The sequence below is a fragment of the Lasioglossum baleicum genome, chromosome 20 (assembly GCF_051020765.1).
Source record: "Lasioglossum baleicum chromosome 20, iyLasBale1, whole genome shotgun sequence".
Classification (NCBI taxonomy): Eukaryota; Metazoa; Arthropoda; class Insecta; order Hymenoptera; family Halictidae; genus Lasioglossum; species Lasioglossum baleicum.
The window spans coordinates 2853860-2876934 of record NC_134948.1 but is presented as its reverse complement, the minus strand read 5'-3'; the positions used below and the strand labels follow the sequence as shown (position 1 = coordinate 2876934).

The 23075-nt window shown below is 42.4% G+C and overlaps 1 protein-coding gene across 2 annotated transcripts; it reads right to left on the bottom strand.

The window, feature by feature from the left end:
• Positions 1-43: 43 nt before the first annotated feature.
• Positions 44-9762, bottom strand: LOC143218755 (pancreatic lipase-related protein 2). 2 transcript variants are annotated; one of them, XM_076444183.1, is made up of 7 exons: positions 9346-9762; positions 7484-7749; positions 6726-6996; positions 2655-2894; positions 2200-2433; positions 1474-1801; positions 44-1193 (listed from the first exon to the last, which is right to left on the bottom strand). In XM_076444183.1, the coding sequence occupies exons 1-7, from the start codon at positions 9512-9514 to the stop codon at positions 1034-1036; spliced, it is 1668 nt and encodes a 555-aa protein (XP_076300298.1). In that variant the 5' UTR covers positions 9515-9762; the 3' UTR covers positions 44-1033. The 2 variants fall into 2 exon arrangements, with proteins under 2 accessions (XP_076300298.1, XP_076300299.1); XM_076444184.1 differs by having other exon boundaries at positions 7490-7749.
• Between the last annotated feature and the right edge of the window lie 13313 nt (positions 9763-23075).

Here is a 23075-nt window from a genome sequence, read left to right as displayed (position 1 = left end):
AACCTATCGTAATAGAATAAATCATTTCCACACAGGGATCACATAATAGAAAAAGCACGGTATATTTTCTTACAGTCATATAAAAATAACAACGAGGAAATTGTGACGGTATTTTGTTACAGCAAAATGATTTGACTGGCCAAGGTCACTCCCACCTTCGGTATTCTTGTTGGCACAAACCTGAGTATATTACAGATTCACGTACGACTCGTTAGGCAAGTGAAGGTTGGGTGTACAGTGAAAGCAGTGGGGGATGTGTCTGTCAGACTACAATTTCTTAACTTATACCCTGCGCTATACTTCCAACGACTATCGTTGATCCTAGTGGGTTACCCTGGGTTGGTCGACAGCTCATTTCACCGACACTGTTTTCATTGACGATTGGACCGACAGTAACTTTCGTCGACACTATGTTTTCATCTACACCCAGGCGTGGGCACGGGTGGAGCCCCTCAAACGCCTGCTTCCCCCACCAAGCTCTCTTTCGGTGGCGCTCCTCGTGGCTCCGATGCGCGAGGCCTGCGCACTGCTTGCGACAAGCGAAACGCGTCCTTCCTACATTGTAACGACGGATGCTGGTGGGGGACAGTGGGCGCTACGGTGGGGACAGTTTTGCCTCAATCGAGGCAAAAGTGCCCACGCCTGAATTCTACACGGTCAAATCGTCGACAAATGTCTTCATCGACACGGTTTGGCCGACGCTAACACGGACAAATCGTCCATGAAAACAGTGCCGGTGAAATGAGTTGTCGACCAACCCAGGGTAACCCGATCCTAGTTGGTCTTTATTGTCCTCAGCGGTGCCTGTCTCTTTCGTTTAATACCTGATCGGGGATCCGTTGATTCGGAACCCAGGGTACATCTCTGATCAGTGAATCGTGGACTTGATGCAAAAAGCAATTGATACGAGTGGAACAATCAATTTAAAAAATTGACATATCGTTAATGAATTCTATTTTTAAAGAAATTAACTTTTATCTCACACAAACGTCCACAGCCCACCGACCAGTGTCATATTCAAGGTCACCAGCCTCTACTTCGAGCAGGTGCGAATGAAATTCGAGCAGTCCGAGCTGAGTTTCGCAGCCTCCGAGCCGACGCCGTTGGTGTTATCGCGCCTGCAGTTCTGCGTCGTCAGGATCCTCGGCTCGTTCGCCATCAGAGTGTTGTTCACGCCCGGGCACACCGTCACGCTGAAACAACACCGTGTCGTTAAACTCCGGGGCGCGTTAGTTAGGCGAGTTTGCATCTCGTCGGTGCAGGAATTCGGCTCGAACGTCGTCGAGAAGCGGGACACGTACGGATTAAATTATATGGCGACCCGCTGGTACATCACAAGTACCATTATTGTTTACACGTGGCCCGGAAGTGGCGTTCAAATTCACCTTGTACTAACGGGCCTCAATACGGGGCCCGATTGCTTTATCGACCCGGAAGGACTGCGCCGCAATTTTTCCGCGTAGAATTTGTTACCTGTGAGAGGACTCCAGACTGTCCACGGTCAGAGAGTCGATGTAGACGCGCGGGGTGTGCAGTAGCCTCCAGGTGAGCGGGTTGAACATCGAGGTCTGATACTTCCAGGAGATCTCGACGGCTTTCGGCTTGCCGACCACCTCACCTGGCAACACCACCGTGTGAGTGGTAGCTGGCTCGTAATACTTCGAGTACGGACTCAGCTCCATCTTCTCCGTGATCTTGCCGTTCTCGCCGATCACGCGGAACACGAACGTGCCGACCTCTCCGCCGTGGTCCAGACTCTCGTTCGTCTTCGATATGTTGATCGTCACCTTATAGTGGCCCCCTACAAACGTTCCAACAATGATCAAACTTATCTGTGGATTAATCTGGTTGCTTCGTTACACTCGATTGTCACGAAAAGTCTGGATCAGTTCAGAATGAGGATTCCGTAGAAGGATAAGATCGGAGAACATGATGACGTCGGTATTCTTCATTCTGGATATTTTTGTAATCACTCAGGGAAGTGATAGTTCTTCCTAGACGCTTCGTGATCAATCAGGTGTAATGAAAGCCCCCACATAATCAGCTGTAGCAATCCACTATCTTCTCGATAAGGTAGCAATAGAGTTTAAGAGGATCGCGTTCTCTCGTCGTAATTCGCGTAGAATGTTGGACGACTGTTAAGGAATATTCAATTTGCGAGAAGATAGTGTATTACTCACCGGTACACCTGATACTAACTGCAAAACGGCTTGTCGGTCCCTGTCATTAGGTAAACGGAGGCATGATAGTTTCCTGGTTGAGCGTCCAATCCGAACCTAGGACAGTATTGGTTGACGCAATCGAAGCAGCCACCTTCTTGGAACCTCTCCCAGGAGGTGCAAGGGACTGCCAGGAATGGACAGGCTGTGTTGATGCTTTCTATGAAGTACTCGTAGCTGCGGATGTGGTTGCAGCCGAGGAATCGCTTTATTCCTGAAAGGAGAAGTCGAGATCAAGTCTGGAGATTCTATGTATATCGATCATCGCTGGGGTCTTGGCTCGATGGGACCTACCGTTGGACCTGATGCAAGTGGACCTGATCCGGTCAGACCTAATTGATTTGGATTTACTTTGGATCTATCAGTTTTGGACTTGATCCAATTGGATCCATCGCTATGCGACGTAAAAGTTAGAGGATGGGAAAGCAGTCTCACCTCGAATGAAGCTCCCACGTTCCAAGCTGATGGAATTGAGAACACCCTCGTTGCAACCTGGCTGATTGCGGCCGCCGTTCGGATAGAAATCGATATGCGCGACGGGTTGGGTGATCCCGAGGCCGCCGCTGATAAACGGATTGCAATCGGTATGGATGGCCGTGACGAATGTGGCGTCGGTCGGGTCGAGCCGCACCATAGTCGACGTGTTGCTGAAATGCGGCTCCGCCGGATCGAGGCCTTTTGACAGGAAAACGAAACGAGACGTGAGATGCTTCGCTTAACCTGTTGCTGCAACGCGGCTCATTCATTCTTTTCCTTCGGACAATGTTCCAGTCTTTTTTCTCCATCACAATTATTTGGTATAAGAGGGGAGTTGTTGCTCGCTCGCTTCGCGAGTAGATAATGCAAACGGACGTCGATAATGTAAATTTCTATTGAAATATTGATTAAAAGTTGCGACGTTCTATTGAAATATTGATTAAAAGCTGCGACGTTCGTTTCTTTGTTGTATTGAAATATGATTCTAAAAGCACTTTTAGTTTTTCCCTTATTTTCCATTTTTCCGTGATACTTTTCCAATTTTTCTTATCCTATAACCTAGTTCGGACTAATACGAACATTTTAAAAAAAGAATTAGCCAAATCGGTCCAGCCGTTCTCAAGTGATGCGCCTACCAACGAACAGCATTTGATTTTTATTTATTGTATAGATAGATAGATAAGAGAGAATCAAAAGGTCCACAAACAAATGGAAAATTATTTTCGCTTATACCACATTAATATTTGATTTGAAATAATTTTAGTCACCATTCGACTGCGAATCTGTATGCAATATAAAAATTGTTTGCAACTCGAAACGACGGGTATTAAATTCTAAGATAATCCCGTAAAGTTGGTCTTATCTTTTGACAAAACTTTCTGAAGAAAGTCGCGTTTATTTTTACGGCCGACTCGAGCTGGAATAGTTGTGGCTGCCCAGATGTTCGTTGCCCCTTGAAACCAGTTGAATCCCGGCTCTCCTGATCGAGTTACTCATATCACACAATCGTCACGTAACAATTACCACATGTCCCTGTGCGCAACCTGCACGAAGCGCAGCAATTGCATCGGCATTGCGCAAAAGCGGAAACGATTTTTCGGTCTGGTAAAACAATAAATTAAAAGCCGGCGAGAGGAAAGCGATCGTTAACGCACGCGTGACAGGAGTTTTTACATTTTTCCTGCGTATACAATAGAATCGGATCAAAGCTTCTGTTCCTGGTGCATCAGGAAATAATGAAACGTTAGCCTACTTAATAACTCCGGGATAGATCGCATAACCGGGCTTTGGTTTGGCTTCGCTGATCATTCGTAGTACATATGTATACTTATTCTATTCAGGCTTCATTTCTCATTCCAGACTTATATTACGCAACTCGACCAGCAGGTTAACATTCTCCTGCGATTATGTTAAGTCATTTCACCAAGCAATTTTTGCACCTTCTCCGAGCAATACACAACGAGTTTACAAAATCATTTTTTGTCGTCTAGCAGAAAGGTGAAATGCTTTTATTCAGAGATCGTTCAATCTTCACTGCAACTTGTTCTCCAATAAATAATACATTTTAATGCTCTCTTATTCGGACACATTGTTCAATTTTCACTGAAACTTGTTCTCGAATAAATAAATTTAATGCTCTCTTATTCAGACACATTGTTTAATTTTCAGTGCAAGTTGTCCTCGAATAAATAAATTTAATGCTATCTTATTCAGACATTGTTCAATTTTCACTGCAATTTGTTCTCGAATAAATAAAAATGCTCTCTCTCTCTCTTATTCAGACACATTGTTTAATTTTCACTGCAACTTGTTCTCGAGTAAATACAATTTATTCCTCAATTTATTCAAAAATGTCTCTAAAAATTCGTAACATACCTAAAACAATTAGTAGTGAAGAATATCTGCAGGAGCTACAAGATAAGTTTGAACTTTACAGCTGTGGGACTTGCTGAGAAAAATTCCTGGAGCCGAATTTAGGGGCGTAGCCTAACCGCTGGTGGTGTACCGCGATCAGAAGAGTAGCTGGTGAACATTAGGGTTGATGGTTATCCGCGCCAGGACCTATCATGGCGCCGGCATGGGCCCTGTTGCCACTTCTTGGCACTTCGTGTTCGCTTATTCCAGTTGTTTACTGGATCTTGTCTTCGGGCGGGTTTAAGGGCGTCGTCAGAGGGCTCCTTTTCTCCTCCGTCGATAAACGTCCCACCCAGCAGCCAGGGATCGACCATTCTGCAGTCTGGTACATCGAGTCGACGACCAGGCAAGCCCATAAGGAGGTCTCTAATCATCCTGGTCGCTCACCCTGCCTCGCCGCCACCATTTTTCCGTTACGGGGACTAGCTTTCGTGGCCTTCTAGTATCCTGGTAATTCCCGATGGGATCGATAGCTTACGTAACACCGACTCGGCCAATCCGATCGGCCCGAGCACAGGAGCATCGATGGGAATTGATCAGAAATGGGAAAGGGTTCTCATCGTTAGAGTCTTCGCAATTTACCACCACCGATCCACAGCAAAATCCAAATTTTTCATTCTGAATGCAACAGCAATCGTATTTCTATCTGGGAAATTGTATGCTGGACTTCTATTTAATTGCTGTCTGTAATTAGTCCCCGAAAATGGTAATTTGTATCTGTAGTTTAATTATTTTTGAATTAACGCTGGTTTTTTGAAAGATTGTTCTTATTTCGGGGGTTGAAGTTTTGTGTACGGTGGAAGGTGTTAATAATTTTTGTTTTTCGTCGTCCTGTGGATTTTCAGAAGGATTTCGGAGCTTGTTTGATAAGCATACATATCGCCTTGCCTTACATGTCCCCGAGTAAAATGGCGCTCGCTGTTTTTCGGCGGTGCTTCTCCTCCTTTAACTGTTCCCCTGATCTTTTCTGATTCGATCGGCTGTCTTCGTACGTTTCCGGACGATTCTGGCTGCTGCCGGGACTACTTTTATTCGGAGAGGCTCGCGGTTTCAAGGTTCAATGGAATTTGTCTTCAATTCTACTGTCTACCGCTTGGTACAGGCCGTTGCAAAGTGTGTGGTCGAACTGGACCCAATTAGGATGAACCTCCGAGAGCCAAGATTTTTCATCTGACGTATCGTTCGTTGCGAAACTACCTTCGAAAATTTTTATGTCCCCCGTTTCTGATTTTGAAGACCCTATACAATTTTTATAAATTCCATTTGCAATCCCCAGTCGAAGCTGGTAATAGTAAAATTATTATTATTGTGATTGAGGGCAAAATTTTATTTAAAAAATGATGTTTTTGGAAAAATTGTCAGCAATCTCAGAACAAAAATGTGTGGCTAACAATAAGTTTCATTAAAAATCGTCTATTTTTATAAATTCCATTAGCAATCCCCAGTCGAAGCTAGTAATAGTAAAATTATTATTATTGTGATTAAGGGCAAGGCTTCATTTAAACAATGATGTTTCTGGAAAAATTGTCAGCAATCTCAGAACAAAAACGTGTGGCTAACAATAAGTTTCATTAAAAATCGTCTATTTTTATAAATTCCATTTGCAATCCCCAGTCGAAGCTGGTAATAGTAAAATAATTATTATTGTAATTGAGGGCAAAATTTCATTTAAAAAATGATGTTTCTGGAAAAACTGTCAGCAATCTCAGAACAAAAATGTGTGGCTAACAATAAGTTTCATTAAAAATCGTCTATTTTTATAAATTCCATTAGCAATCCCCAGTCGAAGGTGGAAATAGTAAAATGATTATTATTGTGATTGAGGGCAAGGCTTCATTTAAACAATGATGTTTCTGGAAAAATTGTCAGCAATCTCAGAACAAAAATGTGTGGCTAACAATAAGTTTCATTAAAAATCGTCTATTTTTATAAATTCCATTTGCAATCCCCAGTCGAAGCTGGTAATAGTAAAATTATTATTATTGTGATTGAGGGCAAAATTTCATTTAAAAAATGATGTTTCTGGGAAAACTGTCAGCAATCTCAAAACAAAAATGTGTGGCCAAGTTTCATTAAAAATTGTCTTACACAGAAAGATGATTATTTTCAACTCACCAGTGATTCTGCCGAGAACAATATTGTAATTGTGCTTCATTGTGTACCCTACGTATCCACAAGTGTGTGCGCCAAGGCTGTGCCCAATGCAGTGTATCCTCGCTGGATCCACTCCCCCAATTTTGACCAACTGGGATGCTAATCGGGCTGTCATCGCCCCAACCAGTCTCGTATTGGCAACAGCCTGTGTGTAGGGAGGTCCTGCCCCAGCAATCCAATTAACGATCACCACGTTGCAGTCCTCCCTCAAGTGCAGCTCCTTCATTGTCCTCTGTAAACAAATAACGAATGGATATGAGGTAAATGTTTGCAGATGTGGACACTAAACGTTTTTCTGTGTTGTTCATCCCCTCCTCATGGACGCTTTTCATTGATTTAGTTGTGATACCCATTGTCAAAATTTTGTTAGAAGTAAATATTAAAATTAATGTAACATAAACTAGACACTACATTTTGAATTTAATTCTGTTGATTTTGTTGTGAAACCACTTGTCAAAATTTTGTAACAAGTAAACATTAAAATTAGTATAACATAAACTAGACACTACATTTTGAATTTAATTCTGTTGATTTTGTTGTGAAACCAATTGTCAAAATTTCGTAAGAAGTAAATAGTAAAATTAATGTAACATAAAGGAGACACCACATTTTGAATTTAATTTTATTTCTGGGGCATTATGTGGGTCTGTCTTTGAAATTAGAGTGAAAATTTTGGAATTCTCGTTCGACAGCAGTGTCCAGCTCAATAAATTAACTACCAGGACCCATGATTTATCGCCGTTATCCAGGAACCCATGAATGATGAGGTAGAAGTTCGCGTTCTTCCTGATGGCTGCTTGCCGAATCGTCTCGTTTTTGTCGATCTTCAGCTCGTGCAACTGATCGTCTCGAGTGTAGAACAGGTAACGAGGGTTGATGCTGTCCGGTCTGCCTGGGAATGTGGACACCGGTCGGTTCTCGCCAGACCATGGTGAACCGATGTAGAAACACCCGTAAGGCTCGAAGCATCTCCACATGTACCAATCTGCACAAAATACCAATTAATTTCAACACGGTCCCAAAGCAACACCAAAAAATCATAAGAGTTTCTATTGTACCGAAGAATTAAATCTCAAAAATTTTTGGAAGCTGCAAATCCAACCAAAATCAATCAGGACTACGATAATATTATAATCCCTTGCCTTAATAATTTCCTTTAAACCGAAGTAAAATTCCATTTTGATTTTGTTAATGTACAGCTATTGGAGAAAATATAGGCATACAATTTATATAAATTTTCTCCTGTTTTAGGAAAATTAGGCAAGGGGTTAAAAATGGATTGCTACTCGGATTCTTGTATTTTTCTCTTTGTAGAATTTTTCGATTCTGTCCATCCTTAACCCAGGCCAATTATGTTCATTCATGTAATTGATTGGGGGTATGAATGTATTGATATATCTCTCTCGTGTAGGATAAAGGTAGAACGTGTACCGAATTGACAGTCACGTGCGTTCAACAACCGTAAATCATAATCTCAACACGAAGACTAAACACTGCACGCGGTGTTCGAGGAACTGATAGAATGCAGTCTCCAGAGATAACACTAACACAACAGATAACCCTTGGACGAACATGGCAATTCGTTGCGCGTTGTTGAATCGCTGATCTACTGTAAATAATGATACATTCGTGGTGTCCTGTCGAGATAGATTGTACGTCACAGCCTCGGAGTACTTCGATTTCCCTCATAAATCAACACTGTTTTCCTCGCAGAAAAATCAAAACACTGCCTCCGTAAAAACAGCATTACCTCATTCTTATCACGGTATAGTCTTCTACAAAACTTCGGAATTCTCAGTTAATGTAAATTGGTGTCTGTCCTCGATGGGCCAGTATCAGATTTTATTTACTGGAGACTGTATAGTGTCTCTCTTAAAAAATAAGAGTGTAAAGAATAAAAGTGTCTGTCCTCGATGGGGCAGTATCAGATTTTATTTACTGGAGACTGTATAGTGTCTCTCTTAAAAAATAAGAGTGTAAAGAATAAAAGTGTCTGTCCTCGATGGGGCAGTATCAGATTTTATTTACTGGAGACTGTATAGTGTCTCTCTTAAAAAATAAGAGTGTAAAGAATAAAAGTGTCTGTCCTCGATGGGGCAGTATCAGATTTTATTTACTGGAGACTGTATAGTGTCTCTCTTCAAAAATAAAACAGTTGGAGGGCTACAAACATTAAAATCGATTCGCTATCTCGTCACTGTTTAATTTTAGGAAATATTGGTGAAAAATTTTAAGCGAACTTTAAGATTTAAGTATTAAATACATTTTTTTCCTAGGTATTACAAAAAATAACGGAATAGAAAAATATATAAAAATTTAATGGAAAATAATAGAATGGAAACATAATATGTAGAACAGTTTAATAAAAATAACAGAATAGAAATATATGTATAGAAAAATTTAACGAAAAATAATGGAATAGAAAAATACATATAGAACAGTTTAATCAAAAATAATAGAATAGAAAAATATAGAAAAATTTAATGAATAATTATAGAATAAAAATATAGAAAAATTTAACGAGAAATGATTTAATAAAAATATCTAAAAGACAGTCGACAGTAGTTTGAAAATTACTCACCGTCCTCCAAGCCGAGCTTATTCTCCTCCTCTTCAGGTGACAAGGTGGTAGTAACCACATCCTGTTTCTTGAAACCACCACTATCAGTCTGCAAACTGGAGTTCTTCGGCAAAGTAGCTATCATATTCGCAGTGAACGCGATCATCATCATAGTGTGGTTGACAAACATTTTGACCGGTAACGATTGCACCCTTAAAACTTATGAACCTCTCGAAGAGCACACACCCTTTTAAGCAACAGTCAGTCACAGTCACTTAACCTAGACCTGGCAGGTCTGAGTAGTCATCAGGTTTCACATGAGCTCCTCAGCTAGCATGACAATTTTCGAGGACGCTTTCTTCCTCTTCATGATCTCTTCGGAACTAGAATGAGCCTGCTCGAAGCTTCTCGTGCAACGGACCATGGCTCCTCGGTATTTGTTATTTGACTCTCGATCCCTGGTATGCGGGAGTCGGCAAAAATGTTAGGAAAAAGTCGATTGACGTAGACGCCGATAGCCGGGATGTTGCAAAATAAACGAGAGTCTCAGACGCGTCGTCGGTATCGCTGTCCGGCGGTCAAGAGTCGAAACGCGGAATAACTTGTCGGTCTACGAACGTAATCCCTCTTTTTTAAAACGTGTATCGTCTTTTTTAATGTACCCGCGACCTTGATCTTGTTAAACGGACCTGCTCACGAGGTCAGCAGTCTCAGCCTCTGAGTCATCCAGCGATCCTCGGCGATCCTCTCTGGTTAAATCTGTGGTTGTGTCAGGAAAAACGTCGCATGTGACAATTTCAAAAAGTTCGAGTTTACGCATTCATTGAACTTCGTAGTATAGGATTTACGTATTCACCAGAAAAAAATAAATAGACTGAAAAACATCGAAACTTTAAACGGCAGTATCTCGAAAGTGAAGTTATGTGACGTGCGGCGGTCTTCCTGATAACCACAGAAATTCCGCGGCCACTATTTTGTTCTTCTGTTGTTTGCGAACTTGGTGACCCTGTGGAGGGGGTTGTTTCACAACATCTGCTTTCCGGGAACCCCCTGTTTTCTTGCTGAGCGCAATCTTCTGTTAACAACACTTTCAGCACCAACAGATCCAAACAAACACGTTTTGTATCCAACTTCAGTTACTCTTCAAGGCCCTGTTGCGACCGGAGTCAGCTTCTTCGAAGTGTCAAACCGATTCCCAACTATTTTTAACAGAAGTCAAGATTTGTCGACGGAATAATATTTGCAGCAAGAGTTCGAGGGTTCAAAGTTACGGACTACTGATCGCGGGTTCACCGATCGGTTAACCACCGCATACTAATCACCGAAGAGCCACTGCTGCTCCCGTCTGGACAGCTTTATCAGGCGTTTAGCCCCACTTCGATTCCACGATTCCCGTTGTTCTCGCCAGTTTGCGGCGACAAAGTTACGGGAAGCCGGACCAGTCCTGAATAAAGAGCGCCTCTTCGGGGAACCGGATGGACCGAATGCTCTTCGCGTTCTGAAAAGGCCCTTTTTTCCACTAGCCTGTCCCTCGACTGGTTCACGGAATCCCGTCCGGCCCCCTTTTTCACAAACGATCCGGAACGTACGCGGCCGTACCACTCGCCGCCCTAATTTGCGGCTAATTAAGACCGATCAAAGGCAAGCCGACTCTGCGGGGTCGTCTAATCGACTGCCGAGTCGCCAGTGTATGCGCGCGTGTGTGTGCTCCGCGAGGTTGAAGAGATTTCAAGCACTTTGTAATCTTCCAGAAGTATTTTATTTTATAAAATTTTTAATGCTGCTTTTCATTCGGCGTAATCAATTTCAATGTCTCCGATGATTATTTTAGGGGAGTTCCGACGACCTCGACCTTCCAATGCGTCGTCCAGGACACAGTTGAACGACCTCGATCGTGTCAGAGTCGTTTCAAGTTTTGGGTGGCGCGTTTCCACAATTTTAACAGTAAACCTACCACCACCAGACAAAATGACCGGTTCCAGATGTTTTATTTTACAATTATTCAACTTATGAAAGTGATTCCATGGTTGCTATTACAATAGGAGCTGCGCAAAGTCTAAATAAAATCAATCTTGTAATTTTTACAAGGGAAGATGTACCAGTTGCTTTCAAGGCTCGGTAGGCTCAGCGTTAAAAATTGCGAGAAGGGGTAGTAGCGATCAGGGTAGAAGCATGAGTTCCCAGAGGTGTGCCAAGCATAACGAGTGTGCGTGAGAGAACACCAGAGGGTCTATCGATCGGCATGCGTGTGGCTCGAGTGTCCTGGATCAATAGAAGGCACAATGGGGGTTCGTTCCAGCACAGTTACCCTCGTAAGCCGAGAACAGTGTACCCCCAGCATCCCCCATCGCCGTTTCAACCCCGTGAAAAATTCGCCTCCTTCGTCAACATACATTCCTGATTGCGAACACCCCTAAGATGTGTCTCGTGTTTACTCAGGGGATGTTGCAAAATCACCCTAAACGTGTTCGAACAGCTCCTTGTACATCCTGCGTCCTTGCTAGTTGAACCGTACGAGTGTTGCATCGTGATTACCGTGAAAAGTATGAATGACACCCCCTGTCACGTGGTGTCAAAACGTCACGTGACCGTCACACCACGCCTGTGCCAGGGGTAGACTTTTTGTGGACGGTTTCGTGGACACACCGGAATCATTCTATTCTTATCTTACCAAAACCATATCGGTGTTAATTGAGTTGGTAATATTAATTTTGTTAATTATTTTGTAAATATTTATTTTGTAAATATTTGAAGATTCATTTAATGGTAGTAATATTATAAATAATAGACTTTTCTGTAGTCAATGACTCTGAGCAGTTCACCTTGAACTTGCAGAAAAATTGTTTAAAAATATTTTACTAGTGATAAATAATTTTGGAGGATGATTGGCGAGATCTTGATTTGGAGAAATTGCATGCCTGTGTAGAATTGATAAATTTTGAACGAGTTTTAAGAAACGTGATGGATTCGACACGCGACGGTTCGTCGAGTTAACAATTGTTTTTGCACAAATAGTATGTCCAGTTGAGGTGAAGCCGATGATGGGGAGGTGTTCTCGCGTGTGTTAGGTTCGCGGGAAGATGGCGGCCAAGCTGATCCCGCTTCGTTCGATGCCGAAGGGGCCTTCAGGACCCTTGAGACACTCCTTCTAACCCCTGCTACCCTGTTACATTGCCCTATCGAATCCCCATTCACTTACGCGCGTATTCGTGCCCACGGTATCCTGCGGGTGTCCCTGCGGATTCAAAATGGCGGAGCCATCCCGCAAGGAACACCTTCCTTCTGCTCGAATAACTTTCGACCGTCCACTTTCTAAATTTTCTTCGTCGTCGATAACGAAGCTCCGAGACACCACTTTCACGAAATGCCAACATTAACTTTTATTGGTACTTCTGTGCTTTCCAGATTTCTTTTATCGCCCGCACGTACCAATCGAATTTATTCATTTCAGTTTACAGTGGTTACGGTCTTTTATCGGTTTGATTTGTAATGGTAACGTTGAAAATGATTGATTGTTGTGATTATCCTGAATTTTTTGTGCTGGATTGCATCTTAATTTTATTTCGTGGATTAAATCGTTCGAAAATGTTTCTGTTTGGAAATATTCTTGAAAATATGAGGCTAGTTAATGAATCACATATCGTCGAAATATTTCACACGAGTTTTCAAGCCCCTTATCAGTCCCCTCCATTACAATTCTTATCAGTTTTCACACGTACTCGATAACCGAGTTTCAGATATCGCCTTGACCTACGACTTTTATTCCAAAGTTTCTACTTTGCCCCTAATCTGTAATAGCGAGCGTTTGCACTAACGTATACATATTCGTACTTCGGACTTCTTTCGTCCAGTGAAAGACGTAGTTCGGAATCCTATTACGAAACGAAGCTACAAAAATATAAATTAACGATACAACAGCGTACATTAAATTATTATCTCGACGATATGTATGTATATGTATTTCTGTTTGACTGAAAAGTCATTCCACGAAGTTCCATTCCACTAGAATTCAGATAAATTGAAGATTCTTAAACGTATTCTAAATGGTAAAAAATTGCCTTCCACTTTTTCCCGTGAGAAAACGAAATGGCTTTCGGAAGGACCTGTTCAAATTACAGGTTGTACATTTTTTGGAGGCTTAATTAATTACGGATCTTGGTCTTCAGAAGCTGCGCCTCCCTCAGAACAGTCGTCCTTCTTCCTTCAGCTTCTGCAATCCTGTTCCTGGTACCGACACGTGTCCGTCTGATGTCGCGAACCGCATTTTACAGGTGTCGCTGGTCACACTTAATTATTAAACCACGAATATTCACGAAATTCCCTCTATACCCCACACCAATTCTTCATTCAATCAAACACAATCTCACCTCGCATTCTAATTGCACTCTCAAACGTCGAAGCAACTAAAAAGTGCATTCAATTTGACTGAACTTTGCATTCACTGATCTGATAAATATTTTACACAGTCGCACGAAGTTCCACAGTCCGTTTAACGATTGCTTTAAAAATGAGTTAATTGCTCGGTAATCTGTTTTCCTGATGCGTCGAGTCATACACTTTTTTTTTTCTAATTATAATTAATGCCGTTCGGTGATTATCAGGACAGCGAGCGTGACGTCGTGTGTGTTGTTTGCATGGAGACAGCAACGGAAGAAAAAAGAAGAGTAGTTCAAAGTGAACACGATTTTTCAGCAGGGAAACATGAACACGATGAAGCCACTGCGCAGGTGTTCCGTCTCTGGCTTGAGGAACTTCCGGTTGTTGATTTTCAGCGATTGCAAACTTGATTGAAAATATAAAATAATGCGATCTGTCCAAAGACTCGTGAACATGAAGAATCCCAGCATGTCCAGCTTAAATACTCATAAAAATATGGATAAAAAATTGCTGGAGCCATTTTCGGTAACAGTGTTTCTTCTAATTTTTTTATTTTAATTCCACAGAGGATGGAATCGTAAGTTGCAGCATAAAATTGTTCATAGACTCGCTTAAAGTGTGATATGCATGTTTGTTCTGAAGATTTATTTGTAGTTTTGTGATATTGAGAATGTTGGCCCAGCAGAACGCCATATTTTGGCAACGGCCATTGCTCCATGGCCCTACCGGTAGGGACCAGCATGCACTGACCACACGTGCCTGTCCCTAATATACTTACGATGCTCTTCTAACATCCTGTGAACTCGGCCCTTTGTGAAATGTCTCCAGAGGGTAAAGGAACCGCCATAGGTACACCGCACGCGTTCCGTTCCCTTAATTGGAATTGTTAGGCAATACTAAAGGGGAAGTATGCTGGTGACACAGACTAGGAGAGCATGCCAATGCGATTGGTTTTTTCTGGTACGAAGACACGCCCAGGAGACAGCGGTGACAGTGACACCTGACACAAAAGAAAATTCGTCGCTCCTGGTAGTTTTTCAAAGTCTCCTACAAACCATTCAGACCAACCACAACATCGATACGGGCTTCCACGAGCAGATTCACAAAATGTTGTAGACAATAGACAATAGACAAAAATTATTTAGAATTTTTTAAGGTCACTTCGTTTTCTCAAGGGAGAAAATGAAAGCCCATTTTTACTATTTGGAATAAGTTTTATAACAGAGTTATGACAGAGTTGGGCAAAAATTTAATGTAAATGAAAATTTTGAATAAGGTGGGAAAAACCCACCTCAATAAAATTTTTGCCCAACTCTGTCCACGAGCATAGGGTTTTTAAATTGCCTGAGAAATCGCAGGAAATCATAGAACAAAATGTTACAAAAATTATTCTAAATAGTAAAAAATTGGCTCAAAATTAAAATTAAAAATGACTAAAAAATTAAAATGAAAAATTAAAATTGAAAATGACTTTTAAAATTATAAATAGAATGTTTGGGATTGTATGTATGTGGTAAAATGGTGGCAGGTCGGTGACAGAGCGGCTAGAAGCGAAAATGGGGGTGAGATTGTTGGGATGATCGTTTTTGCTGGTTTTGATGTACAGAAGGGAATGCTGTGTATGAAATCCTTTGGGAGGATTCTCAAAGGGCTGCCACAAGATACAACCAGTCGATTCCTCATGGTTTCCTAGTAAAAGTGCGTAGGCGTATGCCCTTTAGGGACCAACAATCCTCGTTCTTCCATAAAAGGGTTCTCTTGTTCCTCAAGGACGTTCCATTCAATTTTCGGCGGATCTGCCCCTCGGTTTCATGGGATCCTGTTGGCAAAGTTTGTGCTCAGCTCAGCGTGTCATGTTTACAACACCACGCTGTTCTTGGAGGTGTCTTTAAGTCACTATCAAGCACTCGAAACCAACCTTATCGATTCCTCAACAATTACCCTCCCAGTTTGTACAAAGCAAAACAAAACACATTCACTTCACGTACTGTCTAATAAAAATCCAACTGTCATCAATAATCGATATTAAGAGCCATACTTAATTTTACATAAATATACATGTATTATGTTCGTTAGATTTACATTTACAAATATTTTAAATTAGAAATAAAATTGTGAGAATATCTTTCAGAGTATACGTAGACCAAGTTTGAGGAAGTGTAGTTAAGTAGACGCGTTTTGTAAATAAATATTGTTAATTATAATGGCGTAATCATAATCTGACGAGGTAGATTGCCAGTGTGGGGCGACCGGAGAATTTTCAATGGCGCCGATTATACGCCGGAAGGAAGGAAAGAGGAAAGTCGTGCTTTAATGGAGGGGATAATTAGCAGGCTGCGCGAAGGGAGGATTCAGCCACAGCAAATGTCAATGTACCCTCGACCCATACCACCCAGAATTTTTTTCCGTCGACTTCCGGAAGATGCGACCAGGAAACCATGAGCACGTGGCTCATAACCGCGCGTTTGACAATGTGGGTGATCACACGCATTAACATACCGCGCGGATAATCAATACCATTAACGGAATATTATTTTCAGCATTAATAATCCTCGCTTCCTCGTCGAGTCATTGCTTGAATAACAAGACACACCATCTCGGTAATTCAGGAAATAATTATACCAGTGCTTATGGAATAATTCAAAATAAATTAGATAAATTATCAAATTTCACAGAGAATATTAATCTCTCTTATTTAAATCAGTCCTGCAGACAATGGAGGCCATTTTCCCGTCTGCTTCGCCGTCTGATGGATCGATCGTATAAATATACTCGTGGAATAAATGATGCGTACATACTTTCTATGCATGCATTATGATCATGAATACGAAGAGGACTCTCGCCTGTGTGCGCGGTAAAAATCGAGAAATTACCGAGCACTTTTTTTCCGAGAGTTTGGAATATTGTGGCATCAGGATACCATGGCAGCGACGAAGTTCGAGGAACGTGGCGGTGGTTCCCCGGGATGGGGACATTCAAGAGGAAATAGGCGGGCTCGCCATTGGCCGAGGACACATAAAACATGCCATAAAATGCGTTTGCCTGGTGGGGAAACAAGACAAATCGCCTGGATGTCAACAGTATTAGGAAACCATGGGCTTGGAAGGGCCTCGTAGTTCTGCTTGGGTGCATGCCTGCACCAGAACAACCTCTCCATGGGTCTCCAAAAACTGGAACAGCCATCTACTCAAATCTAAATATCGCGGAACTTCAAACTCAAATGACACTAGCATGAAAAATAACTGTACACACGTTGCATTTCGCTTTTTCAGGTATTAGCTTCTTTTTTGTCGACTCTACATTGTCTTTTGTTGACTCTACAATTTTTTGGAGCGACCTATGACTTTATTCTAGGTACTATTGCATCTCCCGAGGCCCCATAATATTTTTTGTTGGCCCTACAATTTTTGTGTAGGTAGTATTACCCTCCCTTTGGCCCCATAATATTTTTTATTAACCCCAAAATCTTTTTAAAGCACTAAAATAGCTACATTCTGTATACACTCGGTCGAAACACAATCTTGATCAATTGTTGGACCAACATCATTAAAAATGAATGAACAAGCGGTCGACTGGACAGTAGGGATGGGATCAAGTTCAATATGTACTCACGAATCCGAGTCAAGCTCAATAACCAAGTTTCATTTCATGGGTTTCGATTACTACTCAAGGATGTTCTGGAGGTACAATGGGAGACAAAAGTACAAGAAATTCGAAATGCATCAATATATTGGCAATAAAAGCCATTCATGAGTATATTTTTGGGTGTATTTGTTTTGGAATATCTAGTTGCGTTTTTTCAAAGTTTCAATAGGGTTTGAAGTGAAATTTTATGAATTCTCCATAAGCAGACGTGTTAAAATGTGCAAACTTTAAGTTGCTATAATTCTTAAACGGTGCAGTGAATCGAACCCAAACTTTGGTAATTGCATTAATTTAGTGAGAATTATATCTTGTCAAATTTTCAAAAATTTTGTTACGTTTTTATATACCTTCAGAACATCCTTAAAAGCAATAAAAGTGTCAATGATTATACTTGACAAGTATTCATTGTATACAACTAGTTCTCGAACCTCGGAATGAGTACTTACAAGTTTCGAAAAGTACTTCGATTGTTGAATGTAATCGAAACTTTCACAAGTAGTACTCGAATCTTTTTTTTCGAAGTACTTATAGAGAAAGAATGGTAATTATTTTTCTCGGCGCACAGGTTCGATCAATTTCTACACTAAATGAATATAGCTTGAGGGGCATGAAACGTTATAGTCCGAGTTCGAACCATATAACGCTTCCGATTCGGGTTTGACTCGGACTATAACGTTTCATGCCCCTCAAGCTATATTCATTTAGTGTAGAAATTGATCGAACCTGTGCGCCGAGAAAAATAATTACCATTCTTTCAAAATAGTGCGATTGCGAAAAATACCTCCTTTACTTATAGAGAGTTCGAATTCCATCGATCAAGATTCGAACCTGTTTTGCGAGGTACTTGATCCCATCCCTACCGGACAGTATCCGAAAAACTCCGATCCGAGAGCGAGTACTACAGTGTTCGTCCACGGGAGCATGCCCGCTTCGCCGATCGTTCCTTCCATTTTACAGTCGCATTCCTCGCTTTAGTTCCTCATTCCCGAATACCAGGGCGGCAGCCGCGGGAGGTTCAGAAACCTCGTAAATTATGCTCGCTTGTCGTGCGGAAAGAGACGAGTAGACACGAGCTGTACCAGGGTAGCATGAGTCGGAGACATGTCTAGAATGTCACGAAGACCTTCTGGTCTCCTGGAGACAACCGGCAACCATGGACATCGATGGCGCTGCGAATCAATACGCCAGCGTTGTTCGAACCTCTCAGGTAGTCTTCACGGAGCGCGTTGGTCTAATCTGCAATTCTCAGCAAAATTTCCCTTGTTCCATGCTTGGTCAAATACAATCCTAAACACTGTAGCCGTGTCCGATATTCCGCATAATTTGATATCATTATACTGTATGCATTTGCTAGATTTATTTATTGGCACCAGTATCAGAAAGAAATTGTTCCGAGTGTCCCCGGCAGGGGAATTTAATTTTTCAATATTCTCCGAGCCAGAACACTGCATTTCAAGCAGTGTGTCGCTTTCACCGTTTCCAATAGTCGCGCCATTACGCACGCGTGCGTTCCCCTCGTCGCCGAGGAGGGGCGAACCTGAAAAGTCCATGTGGACATACCGTGTCTCGTACACGGAGTCTTACACAGTGGTCTCCTCGGCACCTGTCCTCTGCGTGTGCACGCACAGTACCCTGTTCCACTTGTCCAAGCGATTTTGTTTTTATAGTGCGAGCACACGCACCATCAGGAGACCATGGCGTGGCCATGGTTGCCCTCTCCCGCTAGACAGACCAGAGGATGGCAGGCAGGGCGGACAGGCCCCTCCGTGCGCCGAGCAAATTCAATTTGTCCTGGCTGAAGAAAGATAAATCGCGCAGATGTCAACGGTAACAGGGCAGCATGGTTGCGCAGTAGGCCGACTCGTGCGCCGCCTTTTAATTCCGCTCGACGGGAGCCTGCTGCCATTTTTCTGCACCAGATTCCGCGAACTTATAAAACACAACACAATGGGAGCGATTACGAATCTTGCGAGATCCGTTCACAATCTCTAAAACTGCTGATCCACGGGATCCATTATCCTCGGGGTCTACAAATCAATTGCTGGAAACACTGTCACCTAATTTTGTAGATTCTAGACCACTCTGCTATGAAATAGCGACTAGCGACCCTAATTCATTAGATTAATTCAGGAAGGAAGGAGAGAACAATTCTTCAGCGTTTCAAGTTCCAAGCGAGTAGATTACCTTTGCTCAACGTACCCTACAGCAGACTATAGCTACACATAGGGTGTGTAGGGTCTACATATACAAGGGGTGGCCAAACTGTGGCTCATTGACAGTTTGCAATTATAGGATTTAACAGTTTACAATTGGCCCTCTCGTCAAAGGGATCATTTCTCGCTATTGTAGATCGCTCCAGTAGACTTGTGTCTTTTGCAGTGGCGCACCCAGGGGGGGGGGGGGGGACCAGGGGACCAAGTCCCCCGAGAAGAAAATGTTTAGCTTCCAAAATTAAAATTGCGGAATAGCCCTGGGTACCGTTGACAGATATTTTGGTTAAAACAAAAGGTCATCACGCAAAACCTAGGGCTGGCTTCAACTCGGTCAACCCCCAAAATTACATCCTGGGTGCGCCAATGGTCTTTTGAACTGGTGTAAATTAATTAACCTAATTACTACCTCCCCTAAGTGAAGCACTACCCCTATCCCTATGTTCAAACCCCAACAACGAGCGTAGGAAGATAGAAAACCTGCTTCAGTCGTCTGAACTCGTATGCGAAAAAAATTGACTCGTGATATAGAAGGTTGGCCACCCCTGACCTATACCGTCTATAGGCCTAGCAAATCAATTACCGATGACAGGAGGCGGCCGTTAAGTATCAGGACGTCAGAGGCGAAGAGTAATTTGCAGAAACCCAGTGCAAGGAGTGAATGATCGCGGTGGAGTTAGCATTTAGAAAGAACCGTCTGAGAACTGGACTATGTATGCTATGTAAGACGATTCGTGGGGCAATGTGGCCCCTGTTTCAAACCCAGGCGGGAACTGCTGATAGCCTCCACGATAAGAGACACCCAAGCGAGGAGAAAACGCGAGACGGTGGGTAGACAGGATCGAAGAGAAACGTCGCGTTGTCGCGTCGATATCGTCCGGGATTGCTGACTTGAGGCAGACCAAGAAAGCTGAGGACAATGGAGCGCCTCCTCTACGTTACAGGATAATATGAGGCTGCAGCTATGTCATCGGATGGACACAGTCATGGACAAAGGGGGCCGGATTCGCTGCAATTGGCAGAGAACAAAAGAATCTTGGGGTGCCGTAACAGGGCAGCATACACGGGATCGCTTGTCACGATCGATCACATCGGTGTCGCTAGGGCAGCCATCGCCGAACGCCGATGAACCTCCTCGAGGACCTAGGACACCTGTTGGCCGAGATTTCCCTGGATCGAATAATGTTTCTCTGGACTTAACAATATCTCTCGGCAACGATACAGCGTTTTCATAGATCCTACAATTTTTTTATAGTCGTTGCTACCTTTTCCCTGACCTTACAGTACCATTCGTCAACCCTTCAATTTTGTAGAACCCCCACAATTTTGTTGCAGGTCCTGGTACCTTTTCTCTGACCTTGTAGTACCCTTCGTCAACCCTAAAATATGTTTTATAAAGCCCACAATTTTTCTGAGTGCCCTATTATTTTATTATGCTTTCTCGAACCCTGTCTATTGTGTTTCGCAAGCCCTCCAATTCAGTTTTCCGGGCTCTAACATTTTTTCAAGCCATTACTATTGATTGCATTACCTCGTGGAAGGACCTGATGTAATTGTCCAATTTTTCTGAATTTTATTTTCGCGCTCAGTATTGTAAATGATCGTCACTGACGAGTCTCACGGTCTAATTGCGGCGCGAGAGGACGCCTAATCGGTCGATGCAGACGGCGCAGACGATGCTGTATCGAACGAAATCTAATTCCTTCGTTACGCTCGAGTGACTCTGCATAAAAGGAATGCGGTGACAGCGACCAGGAAGTTATAACGTCGGAGAATCTCGGGCTTCGAGGTCGTCGTTCCTCTCCTCGTCCGTTCGCCCCTCTGTCTATCTTCGTCGGTGTTGCGTCCGCGCGCGGAAATTCCTGTCCGACAGTCCGACGGCGATCATCATCGAACACCGACACAAACCATGTGTATCCCTTGACCACGATTGTTCCACGCATTCGCCGGGAATTCGTAGGAGACGGACGCCGAGAAACGAGAAAGGGTTGTGGGCGGCGACGGAACATTCATAGAAACTCTACCCGGAGGACAGACCGACGAGGAGGTCAATCGGCATTTGCTCACCCTTTATGACTACCGACCGCTCTGCTAATTCTGGCTGACTTTCGCCACCTCCTACGCTGCCACCCTGCTGACAGTCCCCTCTCCTCGAACGAACACTACCAGAAATACGGAGCAACGTGTTTGGCAGCGGGTGTCACTTTTAATATTGCTAAATTCTTTCATAGTTTGATCAACGTTTCATCAGATCAACAGTCGTACGCCTAACGCACTGAGCCAACTGAACTGTTGGAAACGTGATTGATATTTCCAGATGTAATGTTTATACTGTAGAAATATTAATTAAGTTGATTTCATTTTTTAATTACTTCTGTAGAATGCTCAAGGTTTATCAGAGCCTGATAGACTTACAGAATAAATAGAACGTAACAATTTTAAGGTTAGCTTAGTTCTTCGCGGAAAAAACGTCGAAAAAATCGGTTTTTATATTTTTTAACAACGGCGCACCAAACCGAAAAATCTGAAAAAAATTCATGAACAATACTTATAACAGTATACTGCTACTGTAAAAATATAAATGTGGACACTCTAGAACTTCCATGTGAAATCTGCATTTTTTCGATTTTTTTGAGGTTTTTGATTTTTTACAAGCAGGATTTCCATTTTAAAAATCTGAAACTAATTGCAAAGTATGTATTTGGGTTCTTGACATGTGTCAGATTTTTTTCAGAATTTCTAAACGTCATTAACTAGGGAAAATAGGCCAAAAACTGATCTTTCGATTTTACCCCATAACTACCCTCCCGATCGAGATACAGGGTTGAAATTTTGCACAGTATGTTTTTTCTTGGTGCTCTATCGAATGGCACATCGTCGATAAAATTCGGTTCAAGGGCATTTTTGACTATCTTATCCGGCTATACCCTTTCGCAAACACTTTAACAGCTTATATCTCAATAATTATTTGTTTGTGACATGTGGCTTATTTCAAACTTTCTCTCTTCTGTATGAGTGGATGATGTAAAAATCAACTTTACCAACAATTTTCTTTGTTGTAAACAATTTTGCGGCAAGTTTCTCTTACAAATGTCCACGGATCCAGAGGTGTAGATTCACCCCTACGACGGATGACCATTTCTTTTTATACATCCTTACAATTTCCCACCCAATAAAACTCTAACTTCTGTGGTTAGTATACATTGTCTGTCTGAGTTCGTTCACGACTGAACAGAACAGAGACAGGCCTGAATCCGTCCTCGTCCCTCCCACGACACAAAGGGGAAACAGCGTGACCACCTAGCAACCTATGTCTCCCTAGGAATTTTCTCGACTTCTCTTTGTTCGCGAGAAATCGTTATAACTGATTATGCAGTTTGATCGAGTAACTTCCACAGCGTTTGAAGCCTCCTCTGAACTGCGTAACAAGTTTATACACTCAAAAATAGCTCAACAATTCACCCGATCGAGCACCAACAATAACTTCCCACCTCTAAACATTAACTACCCCTAACAATT

What these genes read in the sequence shown, in the direction of transcription:
- LOC143218755 (XM_076444183.1), bottom strand. Translation starts at nt 9,514, where the DNA reads ATGTTTGTCAACCACACTATGATGATGATCGCGTTCACTGCGAATATG. An exon ending in TGTTCTCGGCAGAATCACTG is followed by an intron (nt 2,895 to 6,725) that starts GTGAGTTGAAAA and finishes TCCTGTCAAAAG; the next exon opens with GCCTCGATCCGGCGGAGCCG. An exon ending in ACGTGGGAGCTTCATTCGAG is followed by an intron (nt 2,434 to 2,654) that starts GTGAGACTGCTT and finishes TTCTCCTTTCAG; the next exon opens with GAATAAAGCGATTCCTCGGC.